This window comes from Dysidea avara, chromosome 7 (assembly GCF_963678975.1).
Source record: "Dysidea avara chromosome 7, odDysAvar1.4, whole genome shotgun sequence".
Classification (NCBI taxonomy): domain Eukaryota; kingdom Metazoa; phylum Porifera; class Demospongiae; order Dictyoceratida; family Dysideidae; genus Dysidea; species Dysidea avara.
The window spans coordinates 4,138,322-4,158,589 of record NC_089278.1 but is presented as its reverse complement, the minus strand read 5'-3'; the positions used below and the strand labels follow the sequence as shown (position 1 = coordinate 4,158,589).

At 38.1% G+C, this 20,268-nt stretch overlaps 1 protein-coding gene across 1 annotated transcript in view; it reads left to right on the top strand.

Annotated features, from left to right (window-relative positions):
• The window catches only part of LOC136261344 (protein patched homolog 1-like), a 52,658-nt gene that overhangs the window by 23,924 nt on the left and 8,466 nt on the right, over positions 1–20,268 (top strand). Inside the window, exons 2-6 of the mRNA XM_066055335.1 lie at positions 14,724–15,015; positions 15,064–15,129; positions 15,179–15,448; positions 15,499–15,720; positions 15,778–15,867. Of these exons, the coding sequence (XP_065911407.1) occupies positions 14,724–15,015; positions 15,064–15,129; positions 15,179–15,448; positions 15,499–15,720; positions 15,778–15,867 (940 nt within the window). The remainder of the gene's footprint in view (positions 1–14,723; positions 15,016–15,063; positions 15,130–15,178; positions 15,449–15,498; positions 15,721–15,777; positions 15,868–20,268) is intronic.

The following is a 20,268-nucleotide window of genomic DNA, read 5'->3' as shown; positions in this document are numbered from 1 at the left end:
TCCACAGAGGAATCCTAACCAGATTGTCCGACTTGCATGTCCTTTGTAGATTTTTCTGCTGCTTCATAAGCCAATGCTAAGTCCACTGCTTTCTTCAATGGTAGTTCATCAGTCACGGCCAAAAGACTCTTCTTCATTCCACTGCTGTGCAAACCACAGACGAAACGGTCTCACAACACTTGTTCCAGATAGTCAGTAAATTGGCAATTAGCCACTAGTCGACGAAGCTTAGCTAAGTACTCTGTTACCAACTCTACACTCCCCTGATCTCTGCTGATGAAAAATGAAAGCGTTTGGAGATGACATTAGATGGTGGCTCGAAGTGTTTCTGCAGTGTTTCAAATAAAATCTTCATTTCCACTTCATGTGGCTTTTCGGGGCCAGCAGATCATGAAGTGTCACATACGTTTTCGGTCCAATTGCTGAAAGAAGCACTGCCACTTTCCTCTCCTCTTTGACGCCATTTGCAATTTCATGCGCTCAAGGTAAGTCGAAATTTTCTCTTCTTCTGGCTTTGATTTTCCCCAGTTGTCCAACTGTAGCCACTATCCCCAACTCATCGCCAGTTGTGATGTTCTTAAGCTTAGGATTTGAAGGATTGGATGACTACAACAATACAATACAACAGCGTGGCTAAATCATATTACAATCACATGCCCTTACAAGACGTAATGCTCTATATATAGAAAGTCCAATCTCTACAGTCCTTTTCATCAAATAAGGTGTTTTTCATAACCCAAATTAGTTAATAGTGACTGGCTGTGGATAAGTCTTGTGTTTCAGGAATCTTATTTCATTGTAAAATGTTTGATTTTGAATAGATCAAATCCATACTTGTTCAGCTTGAGTTAAATCTTCAGCTTGCAAGTTGATTGAGGTTGTAAGAACAGGATTGCCAGTAACTAGCACCTTGAGATGGTGAATGAATCTCAAAAAGCAGTCACTCTCAGTAGACAGGTGAAGGAGCTGTAGTTGTTTGCTTGCATCACTTCAGCAATGCCAGTGTACATGTGTTCGTTGATTGAGTACACATTACTTACCAAAGAATGTATAACAACAGGTGGATATCGTAACATCTCAGCCTTCACTAATTCAGCAACCTCACCCAATGAATTTACAGGCCATTTACCGTCAGGTTCTTGAAGAAAGGAGGATCCACTCCACCACAGATGTGAATTAATCGAATGTTCAGTTTTGACACCTCTAGATGGCAGATCTACTGGGTTGTTAATGCCAGGGCAATGTCTCCAGATAGCATTAGGTGTTAATTGATTTATTTCACCTACCCTGTGCTGTACATGTTGCCTATAACATTGGTTGTTTTTGATCCAGTGCAGTACAGTCATGAAGTCTGTCCAACAGTAAATATTCTTGATCTGAGGAATCAAGGGTGACACAGTGTTAACTAAGCATGAAAGAATCAGGGCTCCCAGCAACTCCAGTCTTGGTATGGTTTCAGGCCCGTAGCCAGGGGGGGTTCGGGGGGTTCTGAAGAACCGCCCTCTTGGAAAAAAGGTCCACAATTTCAGTAAAAGGTCCACAATTTTAGCAAAAAGGTCCACAATTTTAGTATACAAGTCCAAATTTTCAGGAGCAAAAGTCCATTAGCTACAGTTTACTAGATACCACTATAATAAGAAGCTAAAATAAGTGCTCCGAGTAACTCATTCAGTGCTTGCATTAAATGCAATGCAAGATCGAGATACTCTAATAGAGCAGTCAACCACTCTAATAGAACAATCACTCTAATAGAACAGTCACAATTACATTTTCTTTTAAAAGCTACTTAATTTACATGTAGATTGTCTAAACCGAGCTTTCATTAAAATATAAGATTTTGGTGGACAAGCCCCTCCATGCAGAGCCCACGAATAGCATCCATGCTTCAACTCCATGCAATATGTAAATTTGTGACCGGATTTGACAAAACCAGGCTTCCACACACATCCAAATTTGCGACTTTAAAGGACCATAACTCAGTATAGGAGTAAGCTATCACTTTCAAAGTTTGACCTGTTATTATTTAATGCAGTGAAACACTTTTGTGAAAATTGTAGGTCAATAGCTTACTGAGAGGTCAAGTTACAAGCGGTTAAAGTTGAAGAAATGGATGTGTGTGAAAGCCTGGTTTTGTCAAATCCGGTCACATTTCATTGTTTAAGACACCATTTGTTCTGCTACACTGCCCCTGTTGATCATGGCAGAGTGCTCAATCTTTCCCATTCTTATTCATTGTGACATTCCAATATATTATATTTAGACACATGTATGTGCAGATGGTATAATTACAGTAGCAGTAGAGATATTTTTCCAGATATCATTCATACAGCTGGTCTTCAGCTTACCTAAAAAAATTGTTAATTTTATTGACTGAAATGCCACTAAATTCAACCTTTTAGTATCTGTTTTCAAAAAATTTTCTGGGGGGGCATGCCCCCAGACCCCCCTAGATTGGGTGTGCTTCGCACACCCAGTCTCAGTACCTTTATTAATCATCATGCAAGTAAAGGTCCACTTTTGGTCAAAAAGAACCCCCCTTTCAAAATTCCTGGCTACGGGCCTGGGTTTGTTTCTTAGTGGGTGCAACTCTTGCCTTGGAAAGTATCAAACGAGTGCTTACATGACCATCAGAGTAGACTGACCACAAGTACAAAAAAATAGCTGCATAGGCTTGTTCAGAGGCATCATGAAGTTCCACCTAATTCAATTCTGAACCGATATCACAGTAACACCGTTTTACTCTACAACTGGATAGTAACTGAAGCTCTGCCAAGACAGAAGTTCAAGAAGCTAAATCATCTCCAGTTAATGGTTTGTCCCACTAAATCTTGTTGATACAGAGTACTTGAAATAACATTTTGAGTCTGATGATAAAAGGGCTCAAGAAACCCAAAGGATCAAAAATGCTTGCAATGATTCTTAAAAGTGACCATTTACTGACATCAGATTCATCAATACCCAACTTCAAACTGTTCAGCTTAAACATAAACTCATCAGTTTGACTGTTCCATGTGATGCCCAGCAATTTGGATAGAGTAGCTTGATCATCTGACTCTGACGTTATGTTGTCATTTGGAATGTCTTGTCTTTCGGGTACCTTATCAATCTGGGTGGTTTCACTTGCTTTAATTCTCATCATCAGTTGCGTTTTCTTAAGTTGAAAACCCCTTCAGACATCACTTGTTTGGCTTGCTGGTACAGTTCATAAGCACCTTCTATGGTTTCTTCACTTGTAATTAAATCATCAACATGTAGGGAATGAGATAGCTTATCTGTCAAGTTTGAGTGGTGTTCCTTATATTTTTCACAGTGTTGAGCAATCACTGCCCATAATATAGCAGGTGAGGGACAGAGACAGCCTTGTAAATCTTAAATGTACCACTTCACTGTTTTGGTTAAAAGAGTCTTGATACCACAGGAAATGTAAAACATCACAGTCATCCTCATCTATCCCTATCATCAAAAAAGCCTTCTAATGTCAGCAATTAATGCCACAAGCTAATTGCAGAATTGTATCAAAACATTTAACAACTTGGGTACCAGGTTAGGCCCCTTTTGTCAACAGTCATTCAGCGATAAATTGTTTCCAGCTGACCTAGCAGACCCATCATAGACAACTCTAACTTTAGTTGTACTTCTTTCCTTTCAGATTACAGGAAGGTGAGGCATGTAGTGGATAAGATTGTGTGGCTGCTGGTTTAACATTGTGATTTCAGGCACTTTTTCTACAACACCCTTGTTCATTTGCTCACGAATGGTCTGGTCATATTCTGACATAATTTGAGGTTCCTTCAGGAGTCTTTGTTGCAGCGACATCAGTCTGTTGAAACACATCTGATAATGATCAGGTACATCAAATGGATCTCTAGTCCAAGGTAGGCCAACTTCATATCGTGTGCCTGAGAATCGTAGCTTTGTCAAAAACATCTCTTCAGGAGGATTTAGCTTAGGTTGCTTGGTATCTTCTATTGGTTCCAACTCCCAAAAACTCTTGAGGGAAGACAAAAGAGCATAATCTTGTTTGAAACTTATTGGATGTTGTATTCCCTCACATGTGGACAGGTTAGCATGAGTAGCCATAGTATGAGTGCCATCAGTAGGACCAGTTAGTAACATCCTAGTTTGCTGCTCACAGCAGTAGGTCCTCCATTGGTGTGTATCACTTCCCCAGTAACAAAGGCCCAATAATAATCTGATCCAAGTAGCAAATCAATGGCATTACTGGTTTCCGCAAAATTGTTTGCTAATTCTAACTCACGTAAGCATGGGTATTGATTTACCTCTAGAATAGGAGGTAAAGGTGTGCAAATTGTGGGAAAACAGAGAACCTCAACTTTGACTACTTCATTGCCACCAACCTTCTTAATTAGAACTTCAGTTGCATCACACATCTGTGTTCGATATTTGTTGTCACCGAAGGTGTTCAAATGTAATTTTTCTCTTTTAATTGACCTTGAACCCAGCTTACTTCTGATGGTTTCAGGGATGTAACTATAGTATGTTCACGTTGAGCTGAATCCTGAAAAACAGCTAAAAATTAAAAGTGGATTTTTTCTCAACAGTGTTAATATTTCAACCAACCAGATGATTATTGGTAACAGCAAAGGTGTCAACAACAGACACATACGGTTTGGCTCCATTACAAGTTCGGGAAAGGGCTGTAATGGATGCTGTACTTATATGGCTTCCCATAGGAAATGTATTGTGAAAATTTTGATTGGCCGTAAATATTATGTCAAACATTTGAACAACAAGATTTTGAAATATTTTTAGCGGGCCAAGCAGTACTACAAATGAGCCAAATTTCAAGATCGTGTGTAATTGCATCCATGAGTTATTAAATGTTTTTGAGGATTCAGCTCAACGTGAACATACTATACCATCGTCAAAAAGAATGCGAATGTTGACCTCCTTAGTTCCATCTGAGTCAGAAGCCACAGCCCTAGCTGTCTGCAGAAGTATGGCTTTCTTGTCCTTATTGGAGTTAGTGGTGTTTGCTGCATTGTTTTATCAACAGGTGGTTCTTTTGTATCTGCTGTTAATGGGATGGTGTAAAAGATTGACTATGGACCATGTACTGGACTGTGGACTGGAATATGGACTGAACACTAATATACGTAGAATGTTAAAGTGCATGTTTAGCTAACTGTACTAATGAAAAACATTCACTATATCCCAGTATGGCTAACTTTGTAACTGTATTCCCAGGAGGCCTGACCCAAAAATTCATGAACAAATTAACTCAATTTTGTCAGGCACACTGCTGTGCATAACAGCAGTGCCAATCCATGTACAGTATCTACTGTATGCGGGCATGCATGGAAGTGACTAAGTACTGCGAACCGACAACTGAATATACATAGCTAATAATGTTAGAAAATGGCATGTGGGCAATGCTTTTTAAGCTTAATAACTGAAGTTTTGTACTCTAACATTCTTGAGTGCATTTATTTAAACAGATAAGTAAACTTGTGCTGATTTTTATATAATTTACAAAAAATGTATAGCTAGTGCTAGCTACATGGCTGTCGTGTCACAATAACTGATAAGCCAGAAATATATGTAGCTATGTAGCCCTCAGTACTATCATGTATTCATGTGGTAAGTGATATTATGCAGTCTTTACACATGCAGTTTTTCCCCTTACTGATGCTGCTGTCAAGATGTGAGAGTTACAAAGGGCATGACATTTTGAGCAGCAAACCATGATGCACAAACAAATACATTCATGACTTGTAGTAAGGTTTCTATGCATGCATAGATAACTATATTCAGATGTTTTTGCAGAAGCTATGTTTCCTTCCTTGGTTTTAAAATGAATAGCCCATTTTCAATAAGGCTAAAGTATGCGGTGCACTTTTTGGCTTCTTGTATGGCTTTACTGGAGTACTAACAGCCTGTTTTCCATAGGTTCCAATGTATTTTGACATCACTTTTGATTAGCTGTTAATCCCGTATACTTTGGTGTGGAAATTAGTGATACGAGTTTTCAGAGGCTTGTGGAACCACTCTACTAATTGATCCTTGTTGAATAGTGCTGGGACCACAAATGAAGATCATATGCAGCGATACTGGTGACATGTTACAACATCATTTGTGTACGAGTTGTCTTTAGCCGTTAAAACAGGTGAGAGGAGAGCTCTTTTATGAGATAGGCACTTAGTAGCGTCACGGAATTATATAGTTATCAGTCTTTATTAGCGATATAACAATGGCAATGAATACAGGGTACAACACAACTCAATTATGCATACACAGTAAACAGTGTGTGTTGCAGGCTTCTTTGTAATTAGTGTGTGTACTATGTCACATCTCCCTTCTGAGCGAGTTTATTTTTTTTCTTCTTGAGCTTGCCCCCAGTTCCAGGCTCATTTGCTGCTGAGTAGTTCTCTCATTGGCTTTGAAAGTTCAGCAATTTGGGAAGAAAAAAGTAAAGTGTTAATAATAAATACTTTAGGTTTAAGGAAGAAAATCCATCCCTCCTGGAGGAAAACTGAGTGTGGCCCCGACTAAACGTTGGGTTACCTGCAGTTCGAATCCTGGGGTTGGAGGGATTTTTTCCTTACTTTGGCCCTTTTCTGTTCCACCTTATCAGCCATTAAGTCAAATCATTAAGTCTAAGTCCTGAAATTAGGTTAGGTAATCCTAAGGCTGCAGCACATGTTGCTGTCAGACCTTCAGTGCTGGTCACTGTAAAGTGTTAATAATAACAAGTGCAAGAAAAAAATTAGGAATTTCCATATGAGTAGGGACTGCAGCAATAAAAAGCACTGCAACAAGCCGCTGAGACAAAACACAACTGAATTTAATGATTGCATTTTAATCCCTACTTTAGCCTTACATGGAAAATTCCTAATTTTTTCTTGCACTTGTTTGTGTACTTTTTTGTAAATTTTATTGAATAACCGTATTTAGTAATTCACCCCCCTCTGCAATTCTCAAAATACACAACTAAACATTCCTAAGGATGCGGATTTTTAACAAATTGCTTTAAACAACACATTACCCACAGAAGTATCTTTTCAACTGTTTTATAGTGTGTCTACAGTATTATTTTCCACTAATTCTCTCAACAGCCTCAGGGCTACTCCTACTTTTAGTTTGCGTAAGTACGGGTCACGCCCACTTTCTAGATGACGAGATACCGGTCTACATTTCATATGTAGCCCAGCTAGCTGGGCTATATACAAAATGTAGCCTGGGCGGCTTCTTTGATCTGAGATGTGAAAGTGTTACAAATCAAGATACATAACAGTGTGTCATGTGGCTAAGAATGCCAGCATGCCACAATGTGAGTCGACAGGAAGAAAGAAAATGACTTTTTCATGCATGCATAGCTTCATGTACCCTTCTCCAAAGCACACCGTTTTTTGCATCATAGCTGTCCTCCAGGAAGGGTAGGATGCACAGAAATTTGATTGAATTCGTACCAGCTATTTGCGAGATATGGGTGTTTAAAATTTCAATTTTTAATATTTCTTCCCCCTTAAGTTGTAAAGTGTCTACAGGGGCTTCAATTTTGTTTCACACACTTTGCAAATATTGTTATAGAATGCAAATGTGTAACTCAATTGCCACAAACTTCAGCGCAAGCTCAATTGCCACAACCGTCAGCACAAATGAAGAGTGTATAAAGGTGAATTAACATTCTAACTTTGCTATGAATCTGATAAATATCCATGGAGTTATGAATATTTATTTGTATAAAAAGATCAAAATTTTGTCATGGCTACAAGGTAAACCAAACATGGAAATCGGTGTGTACATAGGCTAATCACCATAGGAGTGCCTTTTGTTGGTTTGAAAAACAATAGAGGTACAGCTACAGAGTTATAAAGGAAAAATAAACAAGTGTAAAATTGCAGGATTGAGATACTGTAATAGAGCAGTCATCACGGGGTAAAAAAAAGTGCACAAGAAATGTCAAAAAGAATTTTTGTCAGGGACTATCCACATTTTAACCACTGAACTACTGCTATCTTTGTTGTTTACCTCACTTAATTTCTACTTTATAAATAAATACTAAAAATTATTAATTTAAAAATGAAGGATCCAAGCAATAAAAAGTAGTGAAAAAAGTGATGAATGATGGTATTACAGCATAGCTTGGTGGGAAAATCCCTTCTTTGGCATTAAACAAAATGATTGTTATAACATGCCAATGTAGTTATTTTTCATCAAGCTATGCTGTAATACCATCATTCATCTCTTGTTTCACTACTTTTATTACTTGGATCCCTACTTCAGTTTTAAATTAATAATTGTGATCGTCTCAGCAAAAACCTGTCTAGTTCGCACAAGCATGCATTTTGAGAAAAAGAAAATTTTTAAAAATCGGTGAAATTACGTGTGTTACAAAGAAAATTTTATGCAAGTTGTAATCAAGCCGTTACTCAGGAAAGAAAGTCTTAAGTCGATTAAACCTACATCTTATTCACCTACTCATGGGGAGTTCGAATATCTTTGTTTTGTTTTTGTAGCCCCAACAGTTTGCATGTCACGTAGTTTGCTTACGATGCAGTAGACGTAAACAAAATTGTCACCATTTTTTCAGTAAACTGCCTTCACACACCTATGCGCAAATGACTGCTGGGCTAAAACTATACCTTGGTCAATCTGCCAATCCATGGTGAACATTGTAAGCCAAATCTCAACTCTGTGGACTTATCCAAATGGAAATTATGGCTGCGAATTTAAGCGTCTGTAGTTTATTTTTAGTATAGTCGTTGTACAAATCAATTTCCTTGCTCTCCCTACTGTCTAGCATTGTAATTCCAAAACTACTTACCATAATTGACTGAAACTTTGGTGACCATTCCTTGGACAATGCAGATAATGCTGAGAAAATGAAAAGAAATTCGGAGTTGTGTAAACTAGACGGGTTTTCGCTGAGATGGTTAATATACTAGTTTTTATTTTATTTTTTATAGCATACAGCAAGTTTGTGGCATCTACATATGCTGCTCAAGGAAAGTCTCCGTATGGTTTTATTGCATCTGGAAGAAGATGACCAGGCTGATTGAAGATAAAAGGAAAGACAAGGCGCAGAGGGCAAAAACTTGTCAGAATCCCTAAAGGCATATCCCACTGGTGATTTTGTTATTGTGGCATAAAATGGTGACCAAATGCTGCTTCATTTGGCCTCCAACCTTGCGACTGTGGTCAGGCAGGCAGGCAGGCAGGCAGGCAGGCAGGCAGGCAGGCAGGCAGGCAGGCAGGCAGGCAGGCAGGCAGGCAGGCAGGCAGGCAGGCAGGCAGGCAGGCAGGCAGGCAGGCAGGCAGGCAGGCAGGCAGGCAGCAGACAAAAATTCGAGTTTCAGTGATTTTTTTTAAAATTCTATACCCTACTGCCTGTGTCTTCTTGTTTTTAATGCTGTATTTGATGTTAGATGGACTAATATCATTCCATAAAGGTGATTTTCGTTGCATAAGATGTTTCTAGGATGATTTTTAAAGGCAGAATTTTAAGTGGCACGTATCAGTTTTGAGGAATCCCTACTTCAACAATAACCATAAGGATTGATTATAGTTTAAATCTACTTATGGTAAACGTTTATAATTTCACAGATCTACCAATGGATTTCTAGGTTGTTTGTTCTGTTAGAAGCCCTAAATAGTGTGTGGTCTAAGTTCTAGTTATATCACGGTACGAGTATGATATCGTAGTTATTACACGAGTCCGAGGCGAAGCCGAGGACAAGTGTTAACTATGATATCATACGAGTAAACGTGATATAACTGGCTTGTACCATGACTCACCACACTGGCAGACTGGACTCACGGGTTGTGCTGAAAATAGCTTCTTATACCCATTCTCTCTTGTAATACTGCTGCTACTCCTCTTCCTTACAAGTCACAAGTCGTGCATGCACTAATTTATTAGAGTAAAGTTACGTAAACACGAGTATAGTCTACCCTGTACTACGTAGTGCACTGTAGCAATAGAAGCTAGTTAAAGCTATGGTTGAAGCATAGATTCATTCCTTTGCTCCTGCAGTACTTAGTGCGAAGCCAACTATATTTGCTTACCTGGCGCTGTGTCATTAACACCTCACTTTGACTCCGTGTTCAAACTGCCAGCTAAGCATGGTCTAACTAACAACCAGTGGTGTATCTTAGTTGGACCATGGCGGCACACTTTGATCTACTCATGCACCATGGTACAATAGAATATTACAATAATATTAAATATTGAATAAAAAATACAACATGCAATATAATACATTTACAAGTCTGTCTTTAGTAATCATCACTGTGTCTGTATAGATAAGAAGAGATATGAGTAAAAAAAACCAAAAGTCAGCCATACTGCAAAAAAGAGTGTTTGATTTGGAAGTTTGAAAAAATATTTTCAAAACATTTCCTCTTTACTATGCCACATCGTAGATAATTAACTAGAAAGATTCATGGAGGAGGCTAACAATGGTTGTGTTGATCATGTACATAGCTAGCTACTTTAAATATATATGTATTTCAGTGCACGAAATAACAGTCCGGTCACTGACAATTTCCAGTCAACTACAGTAGTTGTCAGGCCATAATTGAATTTGTCCGGAAACAATGTCCTTTCAAGGTATAGCACTGAGTTTAGAGTGTGATAGTAGGCTATAAGTAGGGTTTCCAATGTAAAAATTCGACTTCAAAATAGTTTGCTAACTGCTGCTACATGTTGGACTAACTCTCACTTGAATACAGCTGCAGTGGCAATAAATTCCATTACCTTCTTGGGGTAGAAATCAATCGAAATATCGGCAAAATCCGACATTACGAGCTGTAACTCTCAGAAGCCTTGATCCTTTATCGCAATACTGAACTTCAACCTTCCTCTGTGAGTAAACTTTCACCTAAAAGCAGTGGTAGTTTGATTGGTGAGGTAGGTTTCCTGTTGCTGCATCATTTGAGCACGATTTTGGGCTCCAAAAACAGGTTTTCGTCTATGGACACAAAATGATTCATAGTCGAAACTTCCTCACACCACAGTAGTAATCATCCATTGACAAAGAAGTCACATACGAAGTATGGTTAAGTTGTGATATCTCTAACCATCTGGGTGAGCATGATATAGGGCAAAATTAGCCGGAAATCACACCTTGACAACATAACTTGCCCACTCAACTGCTTTAAAATAGAAATCTTGATGTAAAATAACTGTATGATCCCTAAAGTACGACTAGAAGTGAGGTTATTGTCGTTAGGAATCGTAAAATAAAATTTAATGGCACTAAGGAAATTACAATTAAGCTCGCGTGATTTCTGCCATCTAAACACTTGATGTCTTATGCAGTGCTACGACAACTGTGATTTTATCCCTCAATACAAATATTTCCTGCCCAGTAATAATAAACAAATAAATGTAGGCAGTGTATCATTACTGACCACACCCAAGCCATGAGCCTGATTGAACTAGGCTAAGTGCTTTTGTAGCTGAATTGCAGCGACGATAACTTCAATATAAGTTATACTTTGCCTATATCACGCTCACCCAGATGGTTAGAGATGTCATAACTTAACCAAACTTCGTATGTGACTTCTTTGTCAATGGATGATTACTACTGTGGTGTGAGGAAGTTTGGGCTATCAATCGTTTGGTGTTCGTAGACGAAAACCCGTTTTTAGAGCCCAAAATCATGCTCAAATGATGCAGCGACAGGAAACCTACCTCACCAATCAAACTACCAATGCTTTTAAGTGAAGGTTTACTCATAGAGGAAGGTTGAACTCCAGTATTGCGATAAAGGATCAAAGCTTCTGAGAGTTACAGTTCGTAATGTCGGATTTTACAGATATTCTATCCCAAGAAGGTAATGGAATTTATTACCACTGCAGCTGTATTCAAGTAAGAGTTAGTCCAACATGTAGCAGCAGTTAGCAAATTATTTTGAAGAAGTCGAATTTTTACATTGGAAACCCTACTATGAGGAAGGCCAGACATAGTGACATTGGCATGTAATTGAGTTATGTGTTTATGGTTTGTGGTGTGACCACAAAGCCATGCCCAAGACACCAACAGATTATAGTGCACATGTTGTGCCAGCCTATTGACTTGGTTACTTGGAAAAAATGCACTTATAACCTGTTTGCCATTACTAGCTTTTACTTGTGGTATTCATCTGTACACTCAACTTGCATTTTGAGCTATATAGAATGGAGTTCATTTTTTACAATTCATGTTCATTTTAATCGAGGCACTATTTCATAGCAGCAATAGTAAAATTTGACTACGTAGCTATTATACTACTGAGATAATTCTCCTTTGAGTCTTTTCCTACAAATGCTCCTGTAACGGCACTGAATTTATAGGACCTCTTATATGTGACCAGAGCACTAAAATGTTGTGCTTTTCTGATTTGTCACTGTTAGTGAGTGAAAAGTAATAATCAGTTGTACAGTGCATTGGTGACCCCAATACTTAAAACAAATAATTTGACAAGAAAGGAGAAACACACAAAATATTAAATGTCCGGACAAATTGATTTATGTCCACTCAACTTTCATGTTGTCCTGACAGTGTGTCAGCACATGTCTAAAAAGTTATTTCGTGCACTGATATTTGCTGTCTTTCTTGGTCATTTCACTCAGGCTAGGATAATGATCATGATTCTCTTGAGCTCTAATAGGCTTCAAGACTCATCATGGTATCATTCGTGCTTGCTCGTGATATAGCTAGCTTGAATTGTGTTAATCTTCTAGTGGCCCAGTACCTAGCTACACATGAAGCCTATAGCTAACTAATAAATTAGAAAACATGCTTGCGTGCACTTGAACTTCGTTTATAGCTATACAGTTAACCCTCAGTTATCTAAACCCCAATGTTCTCAGGTAATGGTAAAAGGTGTTCAGATAAGCAAACTATTTGGATAACTGAAACCCATACATTACATTATATACAGAGCACTGTTTAAATACTCTAATAGAACACACACTAATACTATAATAGAACAGTCATTTACAATTTCGGATAAATGAGGGTCAGATAATTAAAGGTCTAACTGTACTTTCTTTGATATTATCACTGGAAAAATGTAATATATATTGCTAGCCAGCTATTTCTGATAAATTGCAAAAAAAATTTGACAATGCATTGTTATTTTAGAATTTTTCGAAAATTTAACATTTCAAAAATTTCCCACTATACAGTTAGCTGATTTTGAGGCTTTATAAGGTACAAAAAGAAGTGAAATTAACGCAAAACAGCCAAGCTGTGAAAAAAATGGTGCAGCCTTTATAAGCTTGGATGAAAAAAGTTTTGAAATCTAAGCAAGAAATAGCTGCAATGATAAATGATGACTGTAGCTATGCATTATAAAAATTTATGTTCATTAATATCATTGCAGCCATTTCTTGGCTGCCACCTTTGATTTCACAATCCAAGCTTATAAAGGCTGCACCGTTTTTTCACAGCTTGGCTGTTTTTATGTGGGTTATATGAACCATGGCTCACTTTGTTGTATTGCACCCCCTCCTCCTCAGTTGTTAGAAGTTTATATAATTGCATGATAAAACAACTGGATCCGTACTACTTACTAATTAGCAAAGTAACTTTTCCCTTTGTTATTCTTCCCCATTACATAGCCCTATCATACCGAGAACAATACATAAAGCTTTCCTAGAGTTAATCTGTCTACTTCAACTGTTGAAATCACGGTGCAAAATTATAGATTAAAGCCATTAATGTGCTACCTGCAAATCAAAACTTTGTGCTGCTCTGACAAGGTTAAGGGGAACCTGTATTCCACGGAATAACGGAATTACGGAATAAGCGAAAATCACATTCTAAACTTTTGTTATTGTTTATAGCCTCTATAACGTTTTAATATATATTCCTCACCTCGTAGAGAACACAATCACGATGGCACCGATCCTCAGGCGATCTTTAAATAGGATACGCACAAAGCTATTCACTCCAGAACAATCTAACTAAGCTAAACTATACTGTTAATACCCTTCACTACATAATCGCTAGAATACTAGAAGTTCTTTTTGCTATACTTGCTCATACCAACTGTCACACACGAGCAGCTAGTTAGCTAACTGGCCGAATAGTTTAGGACAAAACAATCCACCCCCTAGGTAGCTACCCTGCATGCATGGAATAATCTTACCTTTCTTATAACTCTGTTACCATTGCCTAAAGTGTTTCAAATAAATTCGGAGGATAAATATTGCTTTCAGCTCCCAACATCAGAGCTCCAACCTCGGCCCTAACACTTCGTATATAACTCTAATAAATTCAGGCAGTTACTCGTGTGTGGCAGCTGGTATGAGCAAGTATAGCACAAAGAACTTCTAGTTTTCTAGAGATTGTATAGTGAAGTGTATTTGATGGTAGTTTAACTTAGTTAGATTGTTTTAGAGTGATGATAGCTTTGTACATATCTTATTTAAAGATTGCCCTGAGGATCGGTGCCATCGTGATTGTGTTCTCTACGAGGTGAGGAATGTATATTAAAACGTTATAGAGGCTATAAACAATAGCAAAAAGTTTAGAATGTGATTTTCGCTTATTCCGTAATTCTGCTATTCCGTATTCCACGGAATACAGGTTCCCAAGGTTAAGTCCATGGTATACAGGTGTATGCATGAAATACACTTTGGGGTTCATTTGCAAGCGAGAAAAAGAAAAAAAATTGATTGTCACTACTGGTTGATATGATCTATACAATGTACTTTTTGTTGTTGCTGTAAGTAAATACTTGGTCGTTGTACTTAATATATTGTTGCAGGACATACACATTTCGAGATTTGTGTGCCTATTTCCCATTTCCACCATCTGGAATGCCTGACTTTGATCGGATAATGAATACACTTCACACTTGTCCAATATTTACTATACTGGATTGTTATTGGGAAGGATCAATTTTACAAAACCCTCCAGAGTCTGTTGTGGTTGCACGACCAACATATTGTCCTGAGATGCCTGAGAATTTGACTTGGTCCAATTTTAATTATACACAGTTTGTTGAATGTATGAGAAATAACCCGAATGAATCAAATTATGACCCATTATTTATCCAGGTACTTTATATTACATTTTAAAGTATAATGTTTAGTACACAAATACAGGGTTTCAGTGGATTAGGTGTTGAAGGATATGTTGGGAAAAACTGTTTTTCTCAAGAAGGATGTCCGGTAAGGATGTCATTTGTCTTAGCAAAGTACAGTGATATTTGTATTACAGGAAAGTTCAGAATATGTTGAAGCGGATAGTAATTTGTTTCGTAATGTTAGCATCTGCAAAGGTGTAAACAATGGTGCCATCACACCAACAGAGATAGTAGCAGGATATCAGGGAAATGACAATACTATGGATCAGTTACGTGCATTCAGAACCGATATGTTTTTGGGTGGAGCAGATGTTGTAAGAAATAATCTCCTGTATAATGGCATTAACATTAGTCACATTGACACATTGGGATTGTTGGAGAGGTGGAAAGAAGTTTATTATGAGGTAGGAAACTGCACTACAGTGGTGTTCTATTGCCTATCTGCTGCTTTTAGTATGTGATAGATTATAATGAAGGAAGAATAGTTCCATTCCAAAACAGGACCTCTCGAGATTTAATGTATGGTTTTACATCGATAACTATTCAAGGTCTCGTTGATGATGTCAGCGTAGTTGTACCAGCACTTCTTATCACTGGTTACGTCCTAATGATTTTGTATTGTGCAGGAGCTTTCTTCAAATGTGATCCCATGCAGTCTCGATGTGGGGTAGGACTGGTGAGTAGTTAAGTTTCTGCTTGGTATATCACTTCACATGTTTGATTTATTGTATAGGTGGGAGTATTTCTTGTTATGTTGGGCACAGGTGCTGCTCTAGGACTTACTGCCTATGCAGGAATAAAGTTCTCATTGATAACAACTCAAGTAATGTATATATGTATGTATGTACCACTTTCACACCTCAGATCTAAGGAAAGCCCAGTGACACTGAGTTATTCAAGGGACTGCATAGAATGCACGCCTTAAGCAAAATACTCTAATAGAACAATCATTTCTACTGTTCAAATAACCAAGTGTTCAGATGAGTCAAAGGTCAGATAATTGAGGGAGCATTGTACTTTTCAAAGAAAAGCAATTATAGGTTTCACTGGTTTTAATGGTACCATTTCTAGCTATATAACCCCATTAAGGATGCTAAAAGTAGGCAAAGGTATTTAAGGTAAGTACTTAAGAGAATAGGTTACTGACCTTGAGAATGTCTGAACCATCTTGTCACATGTCTGAAATGTGCTGTGTGGAAAAATGATCCCCACATCATATGCCTAGCAGCTAAACTATGAATGCTAAATGCTGAGAGAACACTTAGCCTAACTACATAACATATTAGAGACTATGCTAATTTAAACCCACAGTGTAAAACTTTTAAGCAGCTCAATATATGGAATCAAAGGGACTAATGCTTTGTAATGCCTCAGTATCAAAGGCCTGTGGTCAAGGCAATATGTGAAACATAACCTGTGCTTTCCTTTGATCTGAGGTATTAAAGTGGTATAGGTAATAGTTATACCACACCACAGCTGCAAAGAATTTTGGAGACCATATATGTGGCTGGATTTTAGAAAATCACCCATATAGGTGCATTGTTGATTCACAGAAAAACATATTTTAATTATCTAAAGCATTGTTAGTGACTGGCCTTGGCAGCTATGCTTATGGATTTTTCATCAAAGATGAAGCAATTCATATTAGATAGTTTTTTTCACCAGTGTTGCTGTATCGCGAGTCTTCAAAAAGGGGCGGAGGGTTGGAGGTGGCAGGGTGGGCAAGAGATAGGATGAGGATGGTAATTGAAGGAATCAGACCACAAAGCAGCCTGTCATCATAGGCAGGAAATATACTGAAATCTCACAAAACAGACATACATCATACATTCAGCTCCCTGCTCGTCTGTCCAGGGAATTTGAACCCTCCACAGCATTTCCCTGGTGTTCACAGACCTGTACAGACATCTGGCGTGGTTATACAGGCTGCCAGAAAGCAGTCTACCAAAAGCTAACCCGACAAATTGAAGGAAAGTTTGATGTGGAAATTGTTAGCCTGATAGTGCAGCAATTCATACTGGTGTTATCTCAGTTTTGACTCTTGCACCCATAATGGTTGATTTTGCCTAATCCAGTCACGTATCAGCAAATCCTGAGCAGCCATTGTATAAGTGACATACGTATATCACTTTGAGTGTGCTTTCACTCTGTAGAGAGAACAGTTAGTTTTGTAAAGAGATAAGCTACATTTCAAATCACCCTGTAGAAAGATCAGCTTGAAACAAATCACCCTGTAGAAAGATCAGCTTGAAACAAATTACCCTGTGGAAAGATCTGGTAGAAACAAGTCACCCTGTGGAGAGTTCAGCAAGCAAGAAGTCACACTGTAGAGAAATCAGCTAGAAAAAAATCACCTGTAGAAATATCAGCTAGAAATAAGTCACCCTGTAGTGAGATTAGCTACATTTCAATCACCCTGTAGAAAGATCAGCTTGAAACAAATCACTCTGTTGAAAGATTAGTTAGAAACAAGTCACCCTGTAGAGAGATCAGATAGAATGAAGTCACCATGTAGCACTACCAGAGAACAATGCCATCAAATACCTATGGATTATCCATGAATAGTAAAATAATCCCCATAAAGTGCCATGAAAATCATTTCATTGATATTATTTTCATGGTAATATCCATGCCATGAAATACTCATGAAAAGTGGAGATTTCATGGTAATTTCATATTACCGACAAATTATTTCATGGCACAAGAAAATTATTTTCATGGTTACAGTGGCCATGAATTTTCAAATTTTCATAGGCTGTGTCCATGAATTTTTCAATTTTCATAGGCAGTGTCCATGAATTGTCAATTTTTTTATAGGCAGTGTCCATGAAAACTACATGAAATTTCATGGTTTACCATTGCATTTTCATAGGCTCTTCCCTGGGAGTTCAGCTAGAAATAAGTCAGATCAGCTAGAAACAAATCACTCTGTAGAGAGATCAGCTAGAAAATCACTCTATAAATAGATCAGCTGGAAACAAGGCACTCTGTAGAGAGATCAGCATGATCAAGTCACCCTGTAAAAATCCAACTACTTTTCAAGTCACTCCATGGAGAGTCCAGCTATGAATAAATCACTCAGTAGAAAGAACAGCTAGAAATAAATCACCCTGTACAGTATTCAGTTAGAAACAATCTCCCTGTAGAGAGATCAGTTAGGCAAGCTACTGGTAATTGTTACCTGCAAGAGTTCAAGTATTTTTCAAGTCACCCTGTAGAGAGCTCAGTAGAAACAAGTAGCCCTGTAGAGAGATCAGCTAGAAAGAAATCATTCTGTAGAGAGAGAGATCAGCCAGAAACAAATCACCCTGTAGTGAGATCAGCTTGATCAAGTCACCCAATAGGAAGTTCAACCACATTTCAAATCACCCTGTAGAGAGTGTAGCTAGAAACAAGTCACCCTGTAGAGAGATCAGCTAGAAACAAGTCACCCTGTAGAGAGATCAGTTGGAAACAAGTCACCCTGTAGAAAGATCAGCTAGAAACAATTCACCCTGTTGAGATCGGCTAGAAACAAATCACCCTGTAGGGAGATCAGCTAGAAACAAATCACCCTGTAGAGATATCAGCTAGAAACAAGTCACCTTGTAGAGAGATCAGCTGGAAATTCAGCTATATTTCGTAGAGTGTTTCAGCTAAAAATAAGCCACCGTGTGGTGAATTCAACTACAAATCATTCACTATGTTGTCAAAGAGCAGTTACATTGTGAGGCTCCCTGTAGAACTACATACACATTTCCCTGTAGAGTGTTCAGCTGCGAACAGTTCAACCTGTGTGACTTATTTTTATGATCAATCAACACAATTATGTTTGTAAATTATTGCCTAAATGCACATGTAGCTAAACAAATCATTAAAATCTTCTTCATACGTAATAATCTTCTCTCTGTAATAAATAAAGACAAATTAAAAAGAAATACTTAAAGCTGGCCATAGGCTGGCTTTGGGCATGAAATTACAAAAAGAAGTGATATCTAATCAAAAACAGCCAAGCTGTAAAAAAGGGTGCGGCCTCCAAAAAAGCCAGGGTGAAAAAAGATGTGAAATCCAAGGTGGCGGCCAAGAAATGGCTGTGATGGTAGGTTAATGGCAAAAAAATTTAATAACGACAATTCAGGCAAATTTGGTGCCGAATCCTAGTGAAACTTGGAAGAGGCAACACAAATTTGCCTGAATTGTCGTTATTAAATTTTTGCCATTAACCTACCATCACAGCCATTTCTTGGCTGCCACCTTGGATTTCACATCTTTTTTCACCCTGGCTTTTTTGGAGGCCGCACCCTTTTTTACAGTTTGGCTGTTTTTGATTAGATTAGAGTATCTCGCACTTGCTACACCAAGTTGGATTTTGTGTTATAACTCCGTGGCTTTAAGTCTGATTCTTCTACACCATTGAAGAGCCTTTCTAAGATGATTACTCCATCTGTACAGCGATTTTCAAAGCGTTACCCCAAGCGGTTTATCTGGTAAGCGTGGCAAGTAGTCGTTTTTTATTAGCTAATCTCAATTGCATAATTGTTACACACTGTTGGTTTTTTCATTGTATCTTCCTGGTTTTTAGCTCGATTTCTTTCAAACCACAAAAGGTTTGAGGTTCAATAGTTAACCTATTCACCCACTGATTTTCAGCTTCTTCCCGTAAGCGGTTTATCCTATAGGCGTGACAACATATTGGTGGATTTTTTGTGAATAATCACTAATAACTCTTTGCCTGTTTATCGTATTCCAGCCAAAGTTGGTACCAAGATGTGCCTTTATACCCCCCTTCTGTGTGCCAAATTTCAAGGGAATCGGATATGGCGTTTGCGTTTTATAGCAGTTTTTTTTAAGTGTGCAAAAAGAGGAAGAAAAATAAGAAGAAAATGAAGAAACTAAGCCAATTTTTGAAGTCGCATATCTCGGGAACACTTAAAGCAATTTCGCTCAAATTTGGTATGTGCAGTACTGAAGTTGGTGGGCGTGTCCACAGCAAAAATCGTCTTGTTTCATAAAGGCAGCACAGAGCTACAGAAGTGCGAAATTGCATTTTCGTTCTTCCTGTAAATATACTCACGGGTGTTGCACGTCAGCTTCTTGGGCCGCACGACACACTACCGTGTGTCTTGATATATATAACATGCCAATGTAAGGATTTCCCACTGAGCTATGCTGTAATACCATCATTCATCTCTTATTTCACTACTTTTTATTGGATCCCTACATCATTAATATTTCAAAAATATAA